The 17958-nt window shown below is 36.5% G+C and overlaps 4 protein-coding genes across 5 annotated transcripts; 3 read left to right on the top strand and 1 right to left on the bottom strand.

Moving 5' to 3' along the window:
• Window positions 1-456: 456 nt before the first annotated feature.
• Rrp5 (Ribosomal RNA Processing 5) lies at window positions 457-12099 on the top strand. The gene is made up of 20 exons (XM_073073554.1): window positions 457-690; window positions 768-911; window positions 1084-1239; window positions 1471-1618; window positions 1942-2061; window positions 2808-2971; window positions 3374-3481; window positions 3856-3993; window positions 4433-4565; window positions 4918-5106; window positions 5526-5617; window positions 5979-6134; window positions 6760-6879; window positions 7503-7583; window positions 7713-9041; window positions 9348-9560; window positions 10013-10141; window positions 10358-10613; window positions 11072-11237; window positions 11894-12099. Exons 1-20 carry the CDS (start codon window positions 616-618, stop codon window positions 12051-12053), a joined length of 4077 nt encoding a protein of 1358 aa, XP_072929655.1. The 5' UTR covers window positions 457-615; the 3' UTR covers window positions 12054-12099.
• On the bottom strand, window positions 12041-13218 carry Naa80 (N-alpha-acetyltransferase 80). Its single transcript, XM_073073553.1, has 2 exons — window positions 13096-13218; window positions 12041-12822 (listed from the first exon to the last, which is right to left on the bottom strand). The coding sequence occupies exon 2, from the start codon at window positions 12814-12816 to the stop codon at window positions 12220-12222; it is 597 nt and encodes a 198-aa protein (XP_072929654.1). The 5' UTR covers window positions 12817-12822; window positions 13096-13218; the 3' UTR covers window positions 12041-12219.
• LOC140742618 (EEF1A lysine methyltransferase 1) lies at window positions 13051-17912 on the top strand. 2 transcript variants are annotated; one of them, XM_073073550.1, is made up of 4 exons: window positions 13051-13190; window positions 13367-13540; window positions 13877-14036; window positions 17381-17912. In XM_073073550.1, the coding sequence occupies exons 2-4, from the start codon at window positions 13388-13390 to the stop codon at window positions 17722-17724; spliced, it is 657 nt and encodes a 218-aa protein (XP_072929651.1). In that variant the 5' UTR covers window positions 13051-13190; window positions 13367-13387; the 3' UTR covers window positions 17725-17912. The 2 variants fall into 2 exon arrangements, with proteins under 2 accessions (XP_072929651.1, XP_072929652.1); XM_073073551.1 differs by lacking the exon at window positions 13051-13190 and having other exon boundaries at window positions 13215-13540; window positions 13877-14027; window positions 17381-17903.
• On the top strand, window positions 14123-16828 carry LOC140742617 (zinc finger BED domain-containing protein 4-like). Its single transcript, XM_073073549.1, has 2 exons — window positions 14123-14718; window positions 15022-16828. Exons 1-2 carry the CDS (start codon window positions 14499-14501, stop codon window positions 16710-16712), a joined length of 1911 nt encoding a protein of 636 aa, XP_072929650.1. The 5' UTR covers window positions 14123-14498; the 3' UTR covers window positions 16713-16828.
• Window positions 17913-17958: the final 46 nt, after the last annotated feature.

Genomic DNA, 17958 nt, shown 5'->3' with positions numbered 1-17958 from the left:
GCAGGCCAATAATAATTACTGCATTGTAAAAAAGGAACGTTATTGTTGCGGGACATGCAAATGTTATGAAAATATTTACGTTAACAATACTACATTTGAATGTGATGCATGAAAGCCTGGTGATTTAGAAATTGAACTTATTATTATAAATAAAATATATTTATACGATTCATTCACAATGTGACAATAAACACATCATCCAACAGTCTTGTGTTCAACTAATATATTGTATTGGATGGTGTAAACCCGCTTTAATATCATATGTCAAAATCGTGAAACCAGCTGTGTCAAACTGTCAAAAACTTTTACCACAGACTACTTAAGTATTGTGTATAGTATATAACTATAGCAATATCTTACTAAACACTTCACTTACTTGCATATCAATCATATCGCAATCTGGCTGACTCAATCTTATTTATATTCAGATAATTAATTATTTTTTCACTACTTCGTTTCCCCACTTTTGCCCCACGCGCAAAATGCTTGATGTGACGCCAAAAAAAAACTATAATAATCAATAAGTTCAATAACATAACCTAAATCTGTCATGCCTGCTGGAGAATGAAAAGTGGACTTTTGTTTGGTTTAGATTAAATTCATTAAAATAAAGTAATGGTTGACGCTGAAGACTACTTCCCTCGAGGAGGGAAGAAGCCCACTACAAAATTCTTTAAACAAAGCACAAACGTAAGTCGATATCCACAGAATAACGTACAAGACAAGTGTAATACAACTAATAAATATACAAATTCTTCGATTACTAGTTTTTAGGTGGTCATGAGAAAGCCGAGAAGAGGAAAAAGAAGCCGAAAAAGAAGTCTGATGAAGATGACGGGTACTTATCCGACGAGGCTACTAAAGACATTGATCAATCGTACAAAAATTGTGGAGTTTGGTTAAAGTATTCCGTAAGTTACATTTTATTTTTAAGCGTGTTTATTCAATTTTTGTGTCAAAAACACATACCTAAGTCGCTTAGAGTAAATCTAAAATGCTGCCAGTCTCATCATTGTAATTATTAACATGTTCTTGTGCAGTTCTTTAGTTCTCAAGTTAAAATAATTAGGCGTATATTCACAGGTGATTAAAGAAGGGTTCCTCCTGCTGGGTAGAGTGCGGCAAGTCCAGGACACCAGAGTGTATGTATCCCTGCCATGCCGACTGAGTGGCGTAGTCATGGCCTGCCACATCAGCGAGGCCTACAACAAGATGTTAGAGGCCTATGTTAATGATCAGGTACATAGGTTTTGAGTGATAGTTTTGGTATAATATTGATGCCTAATAATTGATGAAAAAAAATCCTTAAAGATTTTAAAAAATATTTTTAATACTATACCGACAGATGACTCAGAATGAATGATGAATAAAATAGGCAGCTTGAGATTCTTGAAATCAATTTTAAAAAATGTGGCATTATCTTTTAAAAATTTATTTCCTTCAAAGTAAGAATTTACATTGCTTTTTCAGACAGATAAAGTAAAGGATCTGCAGCAGATGTTCCGTCCAGGGCAGTATGTAGCCTTGAAGGTGCTGGAAGTGGCGGCCAACCACCTCATGCTGTCCATGATGCCACAACACATTAACAGTGGGAAGATGCACGCTGACTTGCATAAAGGTATGCGTAATGTTAGAACAGCAAGTTACTCAAAATACAAATTGTGGGTTTTGTATTCATACAAATTTGTTTTGACCTACTCTCATTAATAATAATCAATTGTAACTCTTAATTTTGGTAAGCAAAACATTCCCATCAAATTTGACATATATTGCATAAAAGAATTTTCAAAGTTTTGTAGGGAAAATAGTGGTTAAGATTGATTTTTAAAAATGAGCATTATTAAAAATTTTGAGTTAAATTTGTAACCTTTCTGCAAACCTATATTGCAAACTTAACTTTTTATGCCCCTGTATACCTATTTAAAATAAATATTATCCTAGGTGCATTATTACAAGCTGCAGTATCCTCGGTGGAAGATCATGGTTATGTTATGGACATTGGTATTCCCAATGTTAGAACATTTTTGCCCAAAAATGCCGCCAACCCTGAAATTGAGCTTGGTGAGTAACCATTTTTTACAATATATGATTTTAGACTAAAATTATCGCGGAATTAAGACATTTTATTATGTAACAGGTACTCACGATATGCGTTTTTTTAGAATGTCTTACCTGGTCATCTTTGCAAACCGTTTATGCCGTAATGGGAAAGTAGGTAGCTGATTTTCCATATTCAAAACACATGGCTTCAAACCACTTACGACATTTTTATGTGTCCTTATTTTTTTATTTTTATTTTATTTATTCATTTATTTCAGACAACAAGGTCCATATTACATATACCTTACAGTCTAACATACATACTAATATATACTTATAAATAAATCACGTATTTGCGGTGACGTGAGACGCGAGTCTGGTGACTTCCGGGGGTCCTCTCCGTCCACGGAACTTCTGGAACACAACTCCCTTAGAAATAGAAGTATGCTTAAAATTTTGCCAGCCATTGGTTACCCATCAACCTACCAATGGCACCCATTTTATTTAATTTTGTAGCTGTTGTAATTTTTCTTATAATATTGAGGTGGCAATCTAGCAAGCAGTCCTTCTGATGGTAAGCGATCATGACTGCTCGTGAACATCTGCACCCAACTCCTTATAGACCAGTGGAGTCTCTCTGAAATCAATTACAGATGTGTGAGTTACCCCTACTAGGACTAATTTAAATTAATTAATGAAGGACTAAGGCGACCATGTCGTAAATAAATAAGCCGGCATCCACAAAAAGTTTTGCAAATTTCCCACAGATACAGGAATGCTAACATGGTGCAGCATCAAGTCCATTGCTCCTTCACCAGACAGCAGTGTTATAACATTGACCAGTGAGCTCCCAGCGTTGCAGAGAGCTTTTCAGAAGAAGTCCTCCAACACTTTGTTGCCTGCTAATGCTGTAGACTTCACTGTGGATAAGGTGAGCCATACTATTACAACTATTCTTTCTTCACTTCTAACACAACTATAATGTCTTTGATAATATTGAGATCACATTAACAAAAGGTGGGCTCCGGTGAGCCAACTAAACATTAACTTTTTAATGGTATAATACAAAGATTTGTATTGTAGAATTACAAAAAGCCCAAGATATGGTTCTTTTTAGTTTAGTATGATCCATCTAATGTGTAAAATGCAGACATGTTAATAACTATGTTTGTTGTCTGACAAACCAGGTTTAAAAGTGTATGTGTGTGAATTGTGAAATGATAAAAATGTGTGGAAAATCCTTCTCCTTACATTCTAATTTTGTTACATAGTAATTTAGTAATGGCTAGCCCAAAATGGACATTTATTCATTTGAAATATTGTTTGTTCACAGCCTTTGGACAATGGTATAGAAGGGCACATATTTGATGATAAGATAGCATATATACAGCGGCAGCACGTCGATAAAGTCAATGGGAAGAAACCGGCGCTCGGTCAGAGAGTATGTATTTATCAGTTTTATAATTACTACTTACTACTTAATCGTCATATACTATATACAATTACAAAATTATCTAAACTAATCAAAAATCGAAAATTTGATATTTTTTAAAAGGCGTGTGTTATGGAGTTTCTTTCGCTGCTTAGTCTCCACAATGAATCTTGCGCAGTATAGTCCCCGTAAAACTGCTAGTCCGCTCTGAATATAGAAATGAATCGCGTCGCCATAGCAAATTGTATGACTACACCTGCTCGGATATCTTCAGAGCGGACTAGCAGTTTGGCCCGGGCTATAGTTTATATTGACGTTCTGAAGAAGTTCTGTAAAGAATCTACTTTGATTGAAATATTTTTGATTTGATTTTAAATTTCTAGGTCCGAGCTCGAGTGCTATACGTGCTGCCAACTACCAACACTCCGTTCCTCACCATGAGGAACATTTTCGAGACCACTTACCCTGACATGGATGAAGAGCAGAAACTGCAGGAAGGAGACATTGTTGATGACGCCCAGGTAAACTTCAAACCCTTTGTGGTTCGATTCCGGCGGCACCACTGCCACACCTATTTCTGCCTTTTAACAGCATCTGTGGTTGACCTCAGGTAGGAATATCTAATCCTATCTGGCGTTCATTACAGTTGTCCATGGGCGGCCACTAGGCCAGAAGCCACTTACCATCAAGTGAACTGCATGCTCGTCTGCTACTCCTATATTATAAAAAAAAAGTTGCATCATATTTTAACCGGTTTCATACAGTTGTTGGTATCATCCTATGTATTTGTAAGTAATCATTTTACATTATGTCACAGGGTATAGTTTAACCAATACCAAAGATAATTTACCTGTAGTTTTCGATGTTCCTTTTTCTTACCCCAAACATAAGAGATTAGGGAAATAAAATTATATTGGTGTTAAAAGAAACCTTCTTAGAAACATGTTGTTTTGTGCACAGGTGATAAAGATAGTGGGTAGAGTGGTATACCTGAGGCTCGGGGACCGCGGCACCGGCTTGCTGAGCCTCCGCCGGCTGCAAGTGGACGAGGACCTGGAAGACCGGGACGTGGTGGCCAAATCTTACCCTATTGGTAAGCTTTACTTTTTATCTAAATGTTAGAGAATTGATAAATGTTATGTGTCGCTACTGTCCATGGACATGTGGTAAAAAATAGAAAGCTTAATGCTTAACAAATTGAAGCTGTGTCGCGGAGTTTTATAAGTATAATGGAATTACAACATGTGAGTGTTTGATAGCCTAGTTAATGGTTCAATCAAGGGGTCCGAGGTTTTAATCCGAGGCACCTCTGATATCTCAAAGTTATGTGCGTATTACTAATTAATTATCATTTGGTTTAACTTTGAACTAGAACATTGAGAGGAAACCTACATACCTGAGATATTGAAAAATATCATTTATATCTCGATAACTATAACCCGCAGGCAGTACCCACCGCGTGCGGGTGCTCCGCTACAACCTGTGCGACTTCTCGTACTCGGTGACGGACGAGCGCGAGGTGCTGCAGCAGCGGTACTTCAGCCTCGCGCAGCTCGCGGCCGGGGACATCGTGGACGCGACGGTGGCCACCGTGGCCGACTCGCACGTCATCCTGCAGGTCGGCAGGGTTACCGGTGAGGATGGGCTTTTCAGCAAGATTAGACTAAGAAGAAATTCAGCTATGTTATATTCCTCTTCATTGTGTTCTTATAATGGAGAGTGGTGGTTATTTGTAACGATATTTATCAAATATGGTATACGATACGTACTTGCAGAATTTGTAACATAAAGAATTCCCTAAAATGGATATACATACCAGCTAATTTTACATTGTATCTAATTTGTAAAGAGATCATGTGTAAATGTTGTTCTTGGGATTCAAATTAAATTAATTTTTATTAAGCTTAAATTCCATATCATAACCATACTTAGCCCATTAGCAATTATCATAACACACTATATACATTCAAATTTTCGAAGAAAATTTGTATACTAGTGCTAATATTGAAATGTTAACGTTATTCTTCATAATAATTGTTTTTTCTTCTTACAGGTTATGTTCCTCAAGCACATTTGACAGACGCCGGAATATTCATCGACCCCAAGAAGGCCAGCACTTCAAAACTACCCAAGAAGAAGTTTAAGGTACTCTTAATTAACTTAACCAAATAATTAAGTCCATCCGTGATCTTTAGAGGGATGAATTCAAAACAGGCCCTTTTTCATCGAATTTTGTGTTATTTCACACACTGTTTAATTATATTTCTCCCTACATGAAGCCCTTATTATGCCATTAAATTCTAAATGAAAATAACCGTACTACAAATTTCACTAATAGATAGAAACCCGAAATTTTCAAAAATAGGCCATTTTTGTCATTCTACACACTGCTTACTTATATTTATTCCTACTTGAAGCTCTTTTTTGCCATCAAGCTCTAAATATAACTAACAGACAAAATCTTCCATATTTATGTGCATATATAAACACTGACGATGTAACCCAGGTGGGTCAGGAGGTGAAGGCGCGGGTGCTGGCCGTGGAGCCCGGCAAGCGGAGCCTGTTCCTGACGCTGAAGCCCTCGCTGCTGGCGCCGGACCTCGCGCCGCTCAAGAGCTACGAGGAGGCGGAGGTGGGCAAGAGCTACACTGGTGTTATAGCGGTGAGATTACTGTTCATATGTTTAAAGTTGTCAAAATAAAACTTGTAAAATTATGATATATTTCTGTAAAAAATCTTCCGCCAGGACGTTTTTAACGCCTGGTATTGATCCTACAAGTTTTGCCTACTAGAGGTAAATATTTCTTAGAAACAATTTTTTTTTGTAATCAACCCCAAATTGATTTAGAGACCTACCTGAGGTCGGCATGTTTCTGTCTCTAACGACTAAGTGAAGACGCCTTAGCATTACAAGGTGGGTTAAGGTAAAGATATGTATATAGATGAAGTTACTACTGCTACTTGCTTTTTTTTATAATACGGAGTAGCAGACGAGCTGCAGTTCACCTGATGGTAAGTTGCTACTGCCGCCCATGGACATCTGTAATCGACTCCAGATTGAATTAGATATTCGTACTGGAGATTGACTAAAGACGCGCCGCTACCCCTAAGGACTAAGCTGGAACGCCTTGGAAAAGTATGTCGCCCCTACCACACCCTTCAAACCAGAACACAGCAGCACCTACCACTGCTGCTGTAGCGATACAGCAGGTTCTTTGGCTACAACCGCTGTAGTTGATCTACACTGTATTCCACCATGTTTATATAAATGTAATGTTATTTGGCAGCATATCAAAGACTACGTGGTGGTGTCGTTCTTCAACAACGTGCACGCGTATGTGCCGCGCCACCTCGTGACGTCACAGCGCCTCGACAGCCTCGCCTCCGCCTTCCATGTGGGACAAATCGTGAGTACATACACTTATATGTATACTTTACTAGCTGACCCGGCAAACATTGTGTTGCCATATAAATAAAAAAATGTTAAGGGTGAACAACCCTTATCACTTAGGGGTATGAAAAATAGATAGTAGCCGATTCTCAGACCTACTGAATATGCATATAAAATTTGGTAAAAATCGGTAAAGCCATTTCGGAGGAGTACGGTAACTAACATTGTGACCCGAGAAATTTATATTTAGAGAATTTATATACTTTATATTAACAAAATAATTCAATTTATTAATACTTGAGAAAACAATAAAAGATAAATTCTTTGTATAAAGAACTTTATATAGACTTTTATGTGAATTCTACGGTACTATATAAATTCTACGCTAGCAATGAGCTGCCTAATTTAGTGTCTCGTTATTATCTGATCTGGGTGAAACTGAAACTGTATTATTATTAACTTACTTATTTCAAATCAGAATAAAGAAATGCAAAATATAGTAAATTCTGAATATATAATAAATAATCTGGGACATCACTATAATAGCCCGAATCAATTAACAAGTTTCTCCATAAAAATGTCATTTAATTCCTACAAAAATATAGCATTTGTTTTCAAATAAGTACCTTTGTTATGCAGGTAAATTGTACAATAATGCGAGTCGATCCTGAGAAGAAGAAAATGTCTGGCAGCCTCACCACAGCTCCGTTCACGCCCACAGTGAGTATTGTCTAAGTTACATTTATTTTTAATAAGTACTTATAAAATTACTTAGACACTACCAGAAAAGCAAGATTTATTTAAGGTTTTTGATTAAAAGTAAAATGTAATTTTAATTTCATTTTATAGGAAAAACCGATGAAGTCTAAAAAGAGGAAGACTACTAATGATGATACTGAATCCCCTTACAAAAAACAAAAATCTGACAGTGACAATAAAGAATCTGAGACTGACATAAGTAAGAAGAAAAAAAAGAAACATGACGAACAAGAATCAAAAAGTGCAGATTTGAAAGAATCAAAGAAAAAAGAACTCGAGAATGAGTCTCAGGAAATAGAGAAAGATTCGACAGAAGAAAATAATGTCGAAGCAACAGAGGAACCAACTAAAAAACGGAAAAAGAAAAAGAAACATGAAAAAGAACAAGACGAATCAATAGAAAATGAAGCTACAAATGAAGAAAATAATACAGAAGTAACTGAGGAGCCGACAAAGAAACGAAAAAAGAAAAAGAAACAGGAAAAAGAACAAGACGAATCAATAGAAAATAGTGCTACACATGAAGGAAGTAATACTGAAGTCGTAGAGGAGCCGACTAAGAAACGAAAAAAGAAAAAGAAACAGGAAAAAGAACAAGACGAATCAATAGAAAATAGTGCTACACATGAAGGAAGTAATACTGAAGTCGTAGAGGAGCCGACTAAGAAACGAAAAAAGAAAAATAAAGTGGAACAAGAACAAGAAGAAGAACCAATGGAAAATAGTTTAACAAATGAAGAAGATAACGAAAGCAGTAAACAAAAGAAGAAAAAGAAAAAAGAGAAAGAAACAGAAGTTGAACAGCCGATCACAGAAGAGAGTGACGCAATCGAGACAGACTTCTACGAAGACAGCGACCACGTGTTGACACCACAAGACCTGGGCCTCATAGACATGTCAGATTGCCAAACGGCTAAGCAATACAAGAAACGGGTCGTGTCTCTCCTAAAAGCAATCCAAGCTAGGAGTAAACGCATGGACACTATTAACGAGAAGATCGTCAGTCTAGAAGCTAAAGGCCTGAACTTTAAGAATAAGAAGTACCACACAGCTATGCACATGGAGAAATTGGTTATTGAGGAAAGAGCCAAGAAATTACTTGCAGCGTTGTTAGTCGCTCAAGATAAGTTAAGAGAACTTGGCTTGGAGAAAAATAAGGATTATAAAAAGAAAAATAAGAATAAAGATAATGATGTGGGACTAGAGAATAAGGACTTAGAAGCAACTAAAGATAAATCAAGCAAGGTTAAGAAGATAAATAAAGATGAAGATGTGTTAAAAAGTAAGCTAAGTGAGATAAAAGTGGTGGATGAATTGAAGCCGGTGTTCGAAGTGCCGAGCGCTAAGGACTTCTGGTCGGCGCCTACCGAGAGTTTAGCGAAGACAGCGCAGGAGGAGTCAAGCAGTAGTGATGAAGAGGTATGTGTGACATGGGATTTTTTTAACATTTTTCTAGCTATTTCAAGAGGGATAAGATTTGCCTTGGCTTTTATTTTTTACTATTGCAGAGAGGTGTGATTGTTTTTGAAGTTAATAAACATTATTTTAGAAAAAAAATGATGATTGATATTTTTCAAACTAACAATACACTATATACTTTGGCTAGTAAATATAGTAAAGCTTTATAGGAAAAGGGACACTTTTAGGTATGATACCATATGATACGATATATGTCTCGTCGCTGCGTTTCGTTACTTTTAAAGTTATTTTTAAACCATTTACCAGGAAGAGGAAAAGCCCAAGAAGAAGCGCAAGAAGCTAACAGCAGCGGAGAAGGTGTCGAAGGCCCGCGAGGAGGAGGAGCGGCTGCGGATGCTGGAGCAGCAGGCCGCGGCGAGCGAGGGGCAGCCGCGCGCCGCCGAGCAGTTCGAGCGGCAGCTGCTGGCGCGCCCCGCCGCCAGCCAGCTCTGGATCGCCTACATGGCCTTCCATCTGCAGGTACGCTGCGTTATCATACGCAAGTAGATTACGAATACGTAGCTCTCGAAGTTAGTAATCTGAAGTGGGAATGTGCTGGTCACGTCGTTCGTAGGGCAGACGACCGGTGGGGTAGGAAGATCAATTAGCAAAAGGATAACAGTACGTCCCCGCAGCAGGTGGACTGATGGCCTAACAAGGACAGCAGGAAATCGCTAGACATTTCAAGGCTGAAAGGACTGGTACAAATTAGGGATGGTCTATGTCGAATGGTGGACTTTTAAAGGCTGATGGATGGAACCGGGCTACAGGCCACCCTTAGACATCTAAAATCAACCCCTGATAAGATTACATTCCTATCTGAGGCCGGGCACAGACGTTACTGTGTGTTAGTGAGGACTGAGTTAAAAATTATATTATAAAAAGAATATCACAAAAGCTTTATTTACTAATTACTATATATGTAATTGCAGGCTACCGAGATCGAAAAAGCCCGCGCTGTGGCGCGCAAAGCGTTGAACACGATATCGTTCCGAGAGGAGAATGAACGGTTGAACGTATGGATTGCGTTGCTCAATCTCGAGCACAGATTCGGGACTAAGGTATGATATTAAATTAAACTGACAAAAATAGTAATAAACAAAAATAATAATGTACTATTTTGTTATAAAAAATATACTTCTAAAATCTATCTATAATATATAATCTATAGAAATACTTTAAATGCTAAATTGACTTTTAAATTTCGCAAAAATGATAATGTTTTTGACCTGCTATTTCTCACAAATAGATAAATAGAGAATAACGAAATCCAACAGGAATCTCAACAGAAGACACTAGAAGAGGCTTTACAAATGAACGAGCCGTACGAGGTGCACTCCAAACTCCTGGACATCTACGTGGAGACTGGCCAGGCGCACGAGCTGGCGGCGCTCGCGGAGCTCATGCTGCGGCGCTACCGGCGGCGGGCGGACATGTTCCCGCGCGTGGGCGCCGCGTGCTACCGCGCTGGACTGCTGGACAAGGCGAGGCAGGTCATGCAGAAGGGAATTGATGCGTTGGAGAAGAAGGAGCGTAAGTATTGTGTGGAGCTTATGTCTACAACCTGCACTTGTTACGTAACTACGATACTTCTCTATTGTAACTTGTTATTCTTCTACCTACCTATAATCATTTTATGTCTCATCATCAAAGTCTCTCCCTATAGTTGAAGAGTGCCTAAAGTAGTCTCTACAATGCTGCATTAATACGAACTGATTGGAAAAGAAATAGTTGGCTAGTAGCTAATATTAAGTTAAATAATCCAGTTTTTAAAAATTGCTATCTAACAACAACTATCGGAACCTATGTCATTTAATATGAAGCGCACATGAAATTTGAACTACAAGCTACTCAACTTTTATAAGTGTTTATTTTTTGCACTTTTTTACCATCATATATTTATACTATCTTCGTTTGCACGGAAAATTTGTGAACACTTGAAGTACCCACTGTTCACAAATGATAGCTAAATCCGTGCGTGTTTCTCACAGACGTATCGCTGCTAGTACAATTCGCGCGGCTCGAGCGTGAGGCGGGCGAGCGCGAGCGCGCCGAGGCGCTGTTGGAGCGGCTGCTGGCGACGTATCCGCAGCGTGTGGACGTGTGCGCCGTGTATGTGGACATGCTCGTCAAGGCCGGCGACGTCGAACAGGCCAGGTGGGCTTGCATTTTGGGTTTTTTTCTCTAGTGTACATGTTTAATTGTAGTGATATTTCTAGTGATATAATTCTAGTGGTGATTTGAGATAAGTTGTGAGGTTTTAAGAATAAATCCAGATTTGGGTTTGGTGTTCGAAACTTGTCGTCCATCGTAATGATGAAATGAAATGAAATGAAATATATTTATTTTGTATAGGCCAACGACGGCACTTACAAATTGTCAGGTACAATATTTTTCTTAGATAGATAGATTTTCTAAGATTCTTAGATATTGGTATTGGTATTGTATCCAGTTTTAGTGTTTATTTTTAGAATGTGAGGCAAGACCTTATTTTAGGAGCTAAACTTTACTTTTTACAATGTAGCCCAATCTATAGTGTGGTGTAATTATTATTATCAATTTTTTATTATATTTTGTATGTGTCTGTCAATGTTAAGTGCTGTTTCTGTGTTCTAGTTAGAAAGATGTGATAATGCAAGACATATCTAAAACATAGTTTTGTTCTGAAGTATAGCATTGTATCCGTAGCCAAACTCTTGTATCCAATCCAGGCACTTGTAATTGACGAGACTCTCATTTGTTACATCAGTTTTTTTTAATATTTCTGTTATATGAATTAAACACAACCTTATGCTTACTGTATTTTTTTACAGGCAAGTTATGGAGCGTATGACATCACAGAAGTTGCCAGCACGCAAAATGAAAATCCTGTACAAGAAATGGATAGAAGTAGAAGAGAAGATTGGTGATAAGGATCGAGTAGAAAGTGTGCGACAACGCGCCACCGAGTTCATAGAAAAAGCCAAGTTTTAATTGTAATCTGTTATTTAATAATATAATAAAACAATTTGACATTTTATCTCTTATTTTTCTACTATTTATATATATCTATTCTTACAAGAGTATAAAAATGTTAACATCATCAGTTTTGTACACAGTACGGGGCTATAAAATCTTAATTATGGCAAATAAATACTTCTTATTTTAAATATTTGAACATGAAGGTTTTGCAAGTCTTTATTGTACTAATAGGGCCGCTAGTGATGGTCGGCATCGGTGGGGGTGGGGGCGGGAGTGGTGTTGTACCATTATTTGCAGTATTTTTTGGTTGTGGCAAACTTTCTCTTTTAATTTCTGGTGCTTTAAAACTGGTCACGTTATTTCCATAAATGGAGACAGGAGCGCACAATTCATAGCCCAATTTTGCGTAAAAGTTCTCCTGACCTTTAGTTGAAAGATGAACCATTTCCAGTTTTAAAACATTTTTACAATAATCCTCTACTTGCTGCATTAAATATGTTCCCAATTTTTTTCCCCGCATACTTTTACATATTACTACGGTTTCTATAAAACAGCTATTTGGCATACTTGGTATTGAGGTTAATTTGCAATGACCTAATACTTTTCCATCCCTAACTAAAATCAAACTTGTCGGTAATTGGTCACACGAAGCCTGCAAGGACATCATTCTAGCTGTCTCGCTCCTCGGCCATTCTTGATTGATCAATACGCAACATTCTTTCAAATATTGCGGGTGTTCATGTAATAGTAGCAGTTTTAGATCACAATATTCCATCGTAGCCTGAAAGAAAGTATAGTTTATTAGTTTTATTCAATACGCTGAAATGTAAATCAAATAAAAAAAAATGTTTTCTATTTTAGTTTTAGTATTAATTATATTAAAATAATTATAGGCTGAAAGAAGACAATCTTAGGCCGTAAAATTACGCATCAAAAAATGTATATTAATGACAACACAATGTCAAAGACGTCAAAACTGACAAGTATCCTCAATGCGTTTGTTTACAATTCGCTATTTTGTTATAAATTTAAGCAAATATGATTTAATAATTACCTCTAGTGACGAGTTGATTGGTTTCAAAGATTTTTGAACACATTTATTAAGCTAGAGCGGGATAAATCCATTTTTAATCTTCACTTTTGTGAGCCGTATGTACCGTCCATGCCTCATTGAAGCTACTAACCTAAAAACTATATTTAGCTGTCAATACGAAAAGAGACCACTACTTTTATCTTGAAAGCATTTTATCGTTACTTTTATGGAGATTTTGCAGTAGTAATCTGATATGGTCCTTGGACTAAATATTCCGATATCTTCCATATAGGATACTTGAATTCTATTGGCAATGGATGATGATGATGACGCCCCGAGCCTGTCGGCGGAAACCTTCGCAGCTTTGCAGGAGTTTTACCTTGAGCAGCAGAAGCGACAGGACATTCTTGACAAATTAGAGGCAGACAATAAGTTGAAGGAAAATATTCTATTTGAGGAGAATTGGGTAAATTCTAATCTCCTTTATCACTTGTATCTGTTTCTTTTATTCACTCTACAGTGAGCCTACACTACACACAATGGTTATCAATTTCAGCTAATTAATGACATGATAAATAAATAAATAAATTATAAAAAACTAAGAAAAAGGTGAAACTCCTTTATCTATATACATAACAAGAATATAAGAATAAAATCTTCATATGCCCATAGAATTAAACACTGTCATCAGCATCTAGTGAAGTCTTTTACAATATTGAGAAACTAACTCTAAGCCTTTGCAAGCTGTCACAAAGTTAAATGTTGCATTGGTTTTATCATCAAATAAATGTGATATTTGCAGCAATTAAGTCAGTTCTGGTATGATGAAGCAACAGTACATTCCCTGGTGAAGGTGATAGATGCAACAGTGCCAGATGGAGGGAAGGTGGCACTAATATCCTGTCCCACTCTCTTTGTGCCCGTTAAGAGACAGATTGAGAATAGAGCTACAGGTAAACAGGGTTTGTGTAAAATCTTACTTACCTCTACATTATTAATAATTTTCTTCACTATTTATATATATTGAAAATCGAAATTTAATATTTTTAGCAGGGCTGTTACGAATATTCGCATCCGCATCCGTAAATGCGGAATATTCGCATGAATTCAGACATCTGCATCCGCATTCATATCCGTATCAATGAATGCAGAGTTTTTACGAATGCAGATTTACATCAACAAGTAACTACATGTAAAGAAAGTGGGCGGAGCCAGAGCGGCACGTGCTTCGCGTTTGTTTTGCTATGCTAACTTCATTCGGTAACTGACGAATAGGAAGACGCACATTGGTAACAAGTTCCTACAGGTTTTGTTTGTTGTGTTTCTTCTCATTGTCAAAAATTTATAGTAACAGTGAGTGTTTACAGTGTACTTCATAGTTTTTTGCGTGTTTAATAAATATTTTGATATAAATATTAAGTAAAATGTCGCCACCAATAAAAAGCAATATCTGGACTTATTTTACAATAGACAAAAATGATCCGGAGAAGTCGGAGTGTAAGATATGTAATAAAAGCTACTCGCGGAAGGGACGCACTACTACTTCTTTGAAAAATCACTTGAAATCAATACACCCGGAGGAATTTTGTTTATTCCAAAGTGCGAATAAAGAAAAGGAATTGAGGAAGCAAAATGATGAAGGAGGTACGTATCGAAAATATCGGAATAACGGATTTACAAACATGTTTTAAAAACTTTGGTATGGTTAGATATATTGATTTTATATCATTAATATTTTTTTAAAATGAAATGCTTAAGTCTTGTTTCAATTTCAATTCTAACTTTATTGTTAGCAGATTATAGCCCTTATTTTTTATTTTTAAAAAATTCAATTACATTGCGTATTATTTAGTTTTAGTTTTTTTACATCGAATTTTGATAAGTATAGTATACCTATTTTTATATTAAGTGGATGGTTTGTGTATATTATATTGTATTTTTTTACAGGTACAATTGTGACTCCGTTGCAACAAGCTAAGAAACAGCTTTCGTTAGAGGAAGTACTACAAAAAGAAAAGAAGTGGGATACTAACAATCCTAATTCAAAAAAGATTGACAAACTCATTGGTGAAATGATAGCGCTTCAAAATTTACCTTTTAACTTTGTGGAGGGACTTGGATTTCGTCGTCTCATACAAGAGTTAGCACCGAAATATAATTTTAGAGGACGAAATTTTTTTACTGATTTCGTCTGCAATGAGCTATACACAAAACTTGCTGGAAGAGTTAAAGAACTAATTGAAGAATATGATTACATGTCATTCACTACTGATATTTGGACAGATCCCAGCTCAGGTGTTTCTTTGCTTAGCCTAACTTGCCACGGAGTATCAGAAAACTTTGAACGATCTTCAATTGTGTTAAAATGCGAGACTTTTGATGACCGTCATACTGGTGATATCATTGCAGAAAAATTTAACACAATGCTTGCTGAATGGAATATTTTAAATGAAAAAGTGCATTGCATGATACGAGATGAAGGCTCTAACATGAAAAGAGGAATGCGATTAGCATTGCTAAATGATTTAGATTGTACCGTTCATAAGTTGCAAATTGTTATTCGGCATGGTTTACGATCGCAAGAAAGCTTAGAAGACGTCAAACAAAAATGTAAGAAAATTACTACTCATTTTAACCATTCAACCATTGCTCAAAAACAACTTGAAAAAATTCAGGACAGACTTAATCAACCGCATCTTAAAGTATTTCAGGACTGTGTAACGCGCTGGAACAGCACATACTACATGTTTGAGCGTTTTTTGAAGATAAAAGATGCATTAAGTCTTTATGCCAATGACAATAACATTGATTCAATTTTGCCTGAGGAGTGGAAAATAATAGAATGCTGTCTTGAGGTATTAAAACCATTTGAAGAAGCCACTCGAGAAATGAGCAGCTCCCAGGCACTCATATCGTCTGTGATTCCTATCATTCAAATGCTTTTGAAAAAACTTGACGACTATTTAATAAAACCACGAGAAAGTGATGCTATTCGGTTGGCAGTCTCTAATCTGAAATCACAATTTTCAGCGAAATTTTCTTCTTTGGAAGATAACAACTTATATGCAATTTCCACATATTTAGATCCTCGTTATAAATATAAATTTTTCAAACCAGTCACCGAAGAAAAAATAAAAGATGAAATAATGAAGATGGTAAATAACCCTGTCGTCACCGATTCTAATATGTCACCGGCGGAAAAAATAAAAAGAATGAAAATGGGAGATTCTCTGGTTCCTGAACCAGGAACGTCCAGTACGGGTAAAAAGACTTGCTTAACAAGAGATCTTGCGATGATGTTAGTTTCATCGAGCGAAGATGAAGGTGAAGGAGAACCAGATACCAGTAGCCCCGATGCTCTTCTCCGCAAAGAATTAGTTATGTATCGTAGCAAAAAAAGACTGGATTTAGATGAAAATCCACTTAATTGGTGGAAAGTGAACCGTTGTGAATTTAAAATTCTCTCCAAAATAGCATGCAGATATTTATCACCTCCACCAGCCAGTGTTCCCAGCGAACAGCTATTTAGTGGAGCGGGGTTAATATATAATCCGCTAAGAAACAGGTTGGAAGCTGAGAAGGCTGCAATATTGCTATTCATTAAATATAATTCACCAATTTTTAAGTTTAATTATTAAACAAAGATTTTTTATTATGAAACTCGAAGCTAAATTCTGTTGTGTCATAAGTAAAACTAAAAAGTAGTGTAATTTAGTTCTAGTAATATGTTTAAATAAAAAAAGTTAATTTTAAATTGATTTTCAGTTATTTATGCACTTAAAATTTAAATAATTCATCATCATCTAGCCCTTATCGCAATCACTTTTTTTTTTTCAATAAATATCCATTTAAAATCGCAAAATCCGCATCCGCATCGCATCTGCATTCGCATCGAATCCGCATCCGCGGATGTGAACTTCTAATAATCCGCATCCGCATCTGCATCCGCGGATTTCTAAATTCTTGCATCCGTAACAACCCTAATTTTTAGCAGCATTTGACAAATATTGATCTTTAGTAACCAAACATTGGATAGATTGATAGTTGTATAGTGTGATACTGTATACAGACAGTCTGCACTTTGGATTGTGTTTTAGTGCATTTGACACAAATGTACGGAAGCTGCTAATTTTCTCCATTTTGTTATTAGTTTGTTCAGTATTGATTAGCTAATTTTTGTCCGAAATTGTCCATATAGGCATTTTCATGATGAAATTTTCATAACATTTCCTGCTCTTATGATATTAATATTTTTTTTTAATTGTGTACATAAATTTTTCTTATTTTCTTACATCTTTCCTTTCAGTTACTCTACTGGAGTATGACAAAAGGTTTAAGGTACATGCACCAGACTACATATTTTACGACTACAACTCCCCAGAAGCACTACCAGGCGAAACGAAGCATTCCTATGACCTTGTGGTAGCAGACCCACCCTTCCTCTCCGAAGAGTGCATTTCCAAGACAGCACAAACTATTAAATTTTTAGCAAAAGGCAAGATTGTTGTTTGCACAGGTGCTATAATGAAAGATAATGTGGAGAAGCTTTTGGATTTGAAATTATGTGAATTCAAACCTTGCCACAGAAATAACCTGGCTAATGAATTCTCTTGTTATTCCAACTTTGACCTTGATGCTGTTCTCAGATGATAGTTACTTAATCATTAGACTATTTATTTAAGAATTTAATGTTTATACTTGATATTTATACTGGTATACCAAATTCATATACTTACTGTCATGTATAATTGTTTGAAATAAAATATGATATTTGAGGGTGGTAGAGCAGGAGTAGTAACACATCTGTGGCCAAACTCAAGTAGGATTTTAAGCCTATCCGAAGTGGTAGTAGGCAACAAACCATCAGTTGGACTGCATGCATGT

The sequence above is a fragment of the Epargyreus clarus genome, unplaced genomic scaffold (assembly GCF_041222505.1).
Source record: "Epargyreus clarus isolate Ecla_fem2 unplaced genomic scaffold, WU_Ecla_fem_2.2 ptg000006l, whole genome shotgun sequence".
Classification (NCBI taxonomy): domain Eukaryota; kingdom Metazoa; phylum Arthropoda; class Insecta; order Lepidoptera; family Hesperiidae; genus Epargyreus; species Epargyreus clarus.
Note: the sequence above shows the minus strand (reverse complement) of the source record. Positions and strands in the feature narration are given on the sequence as shown.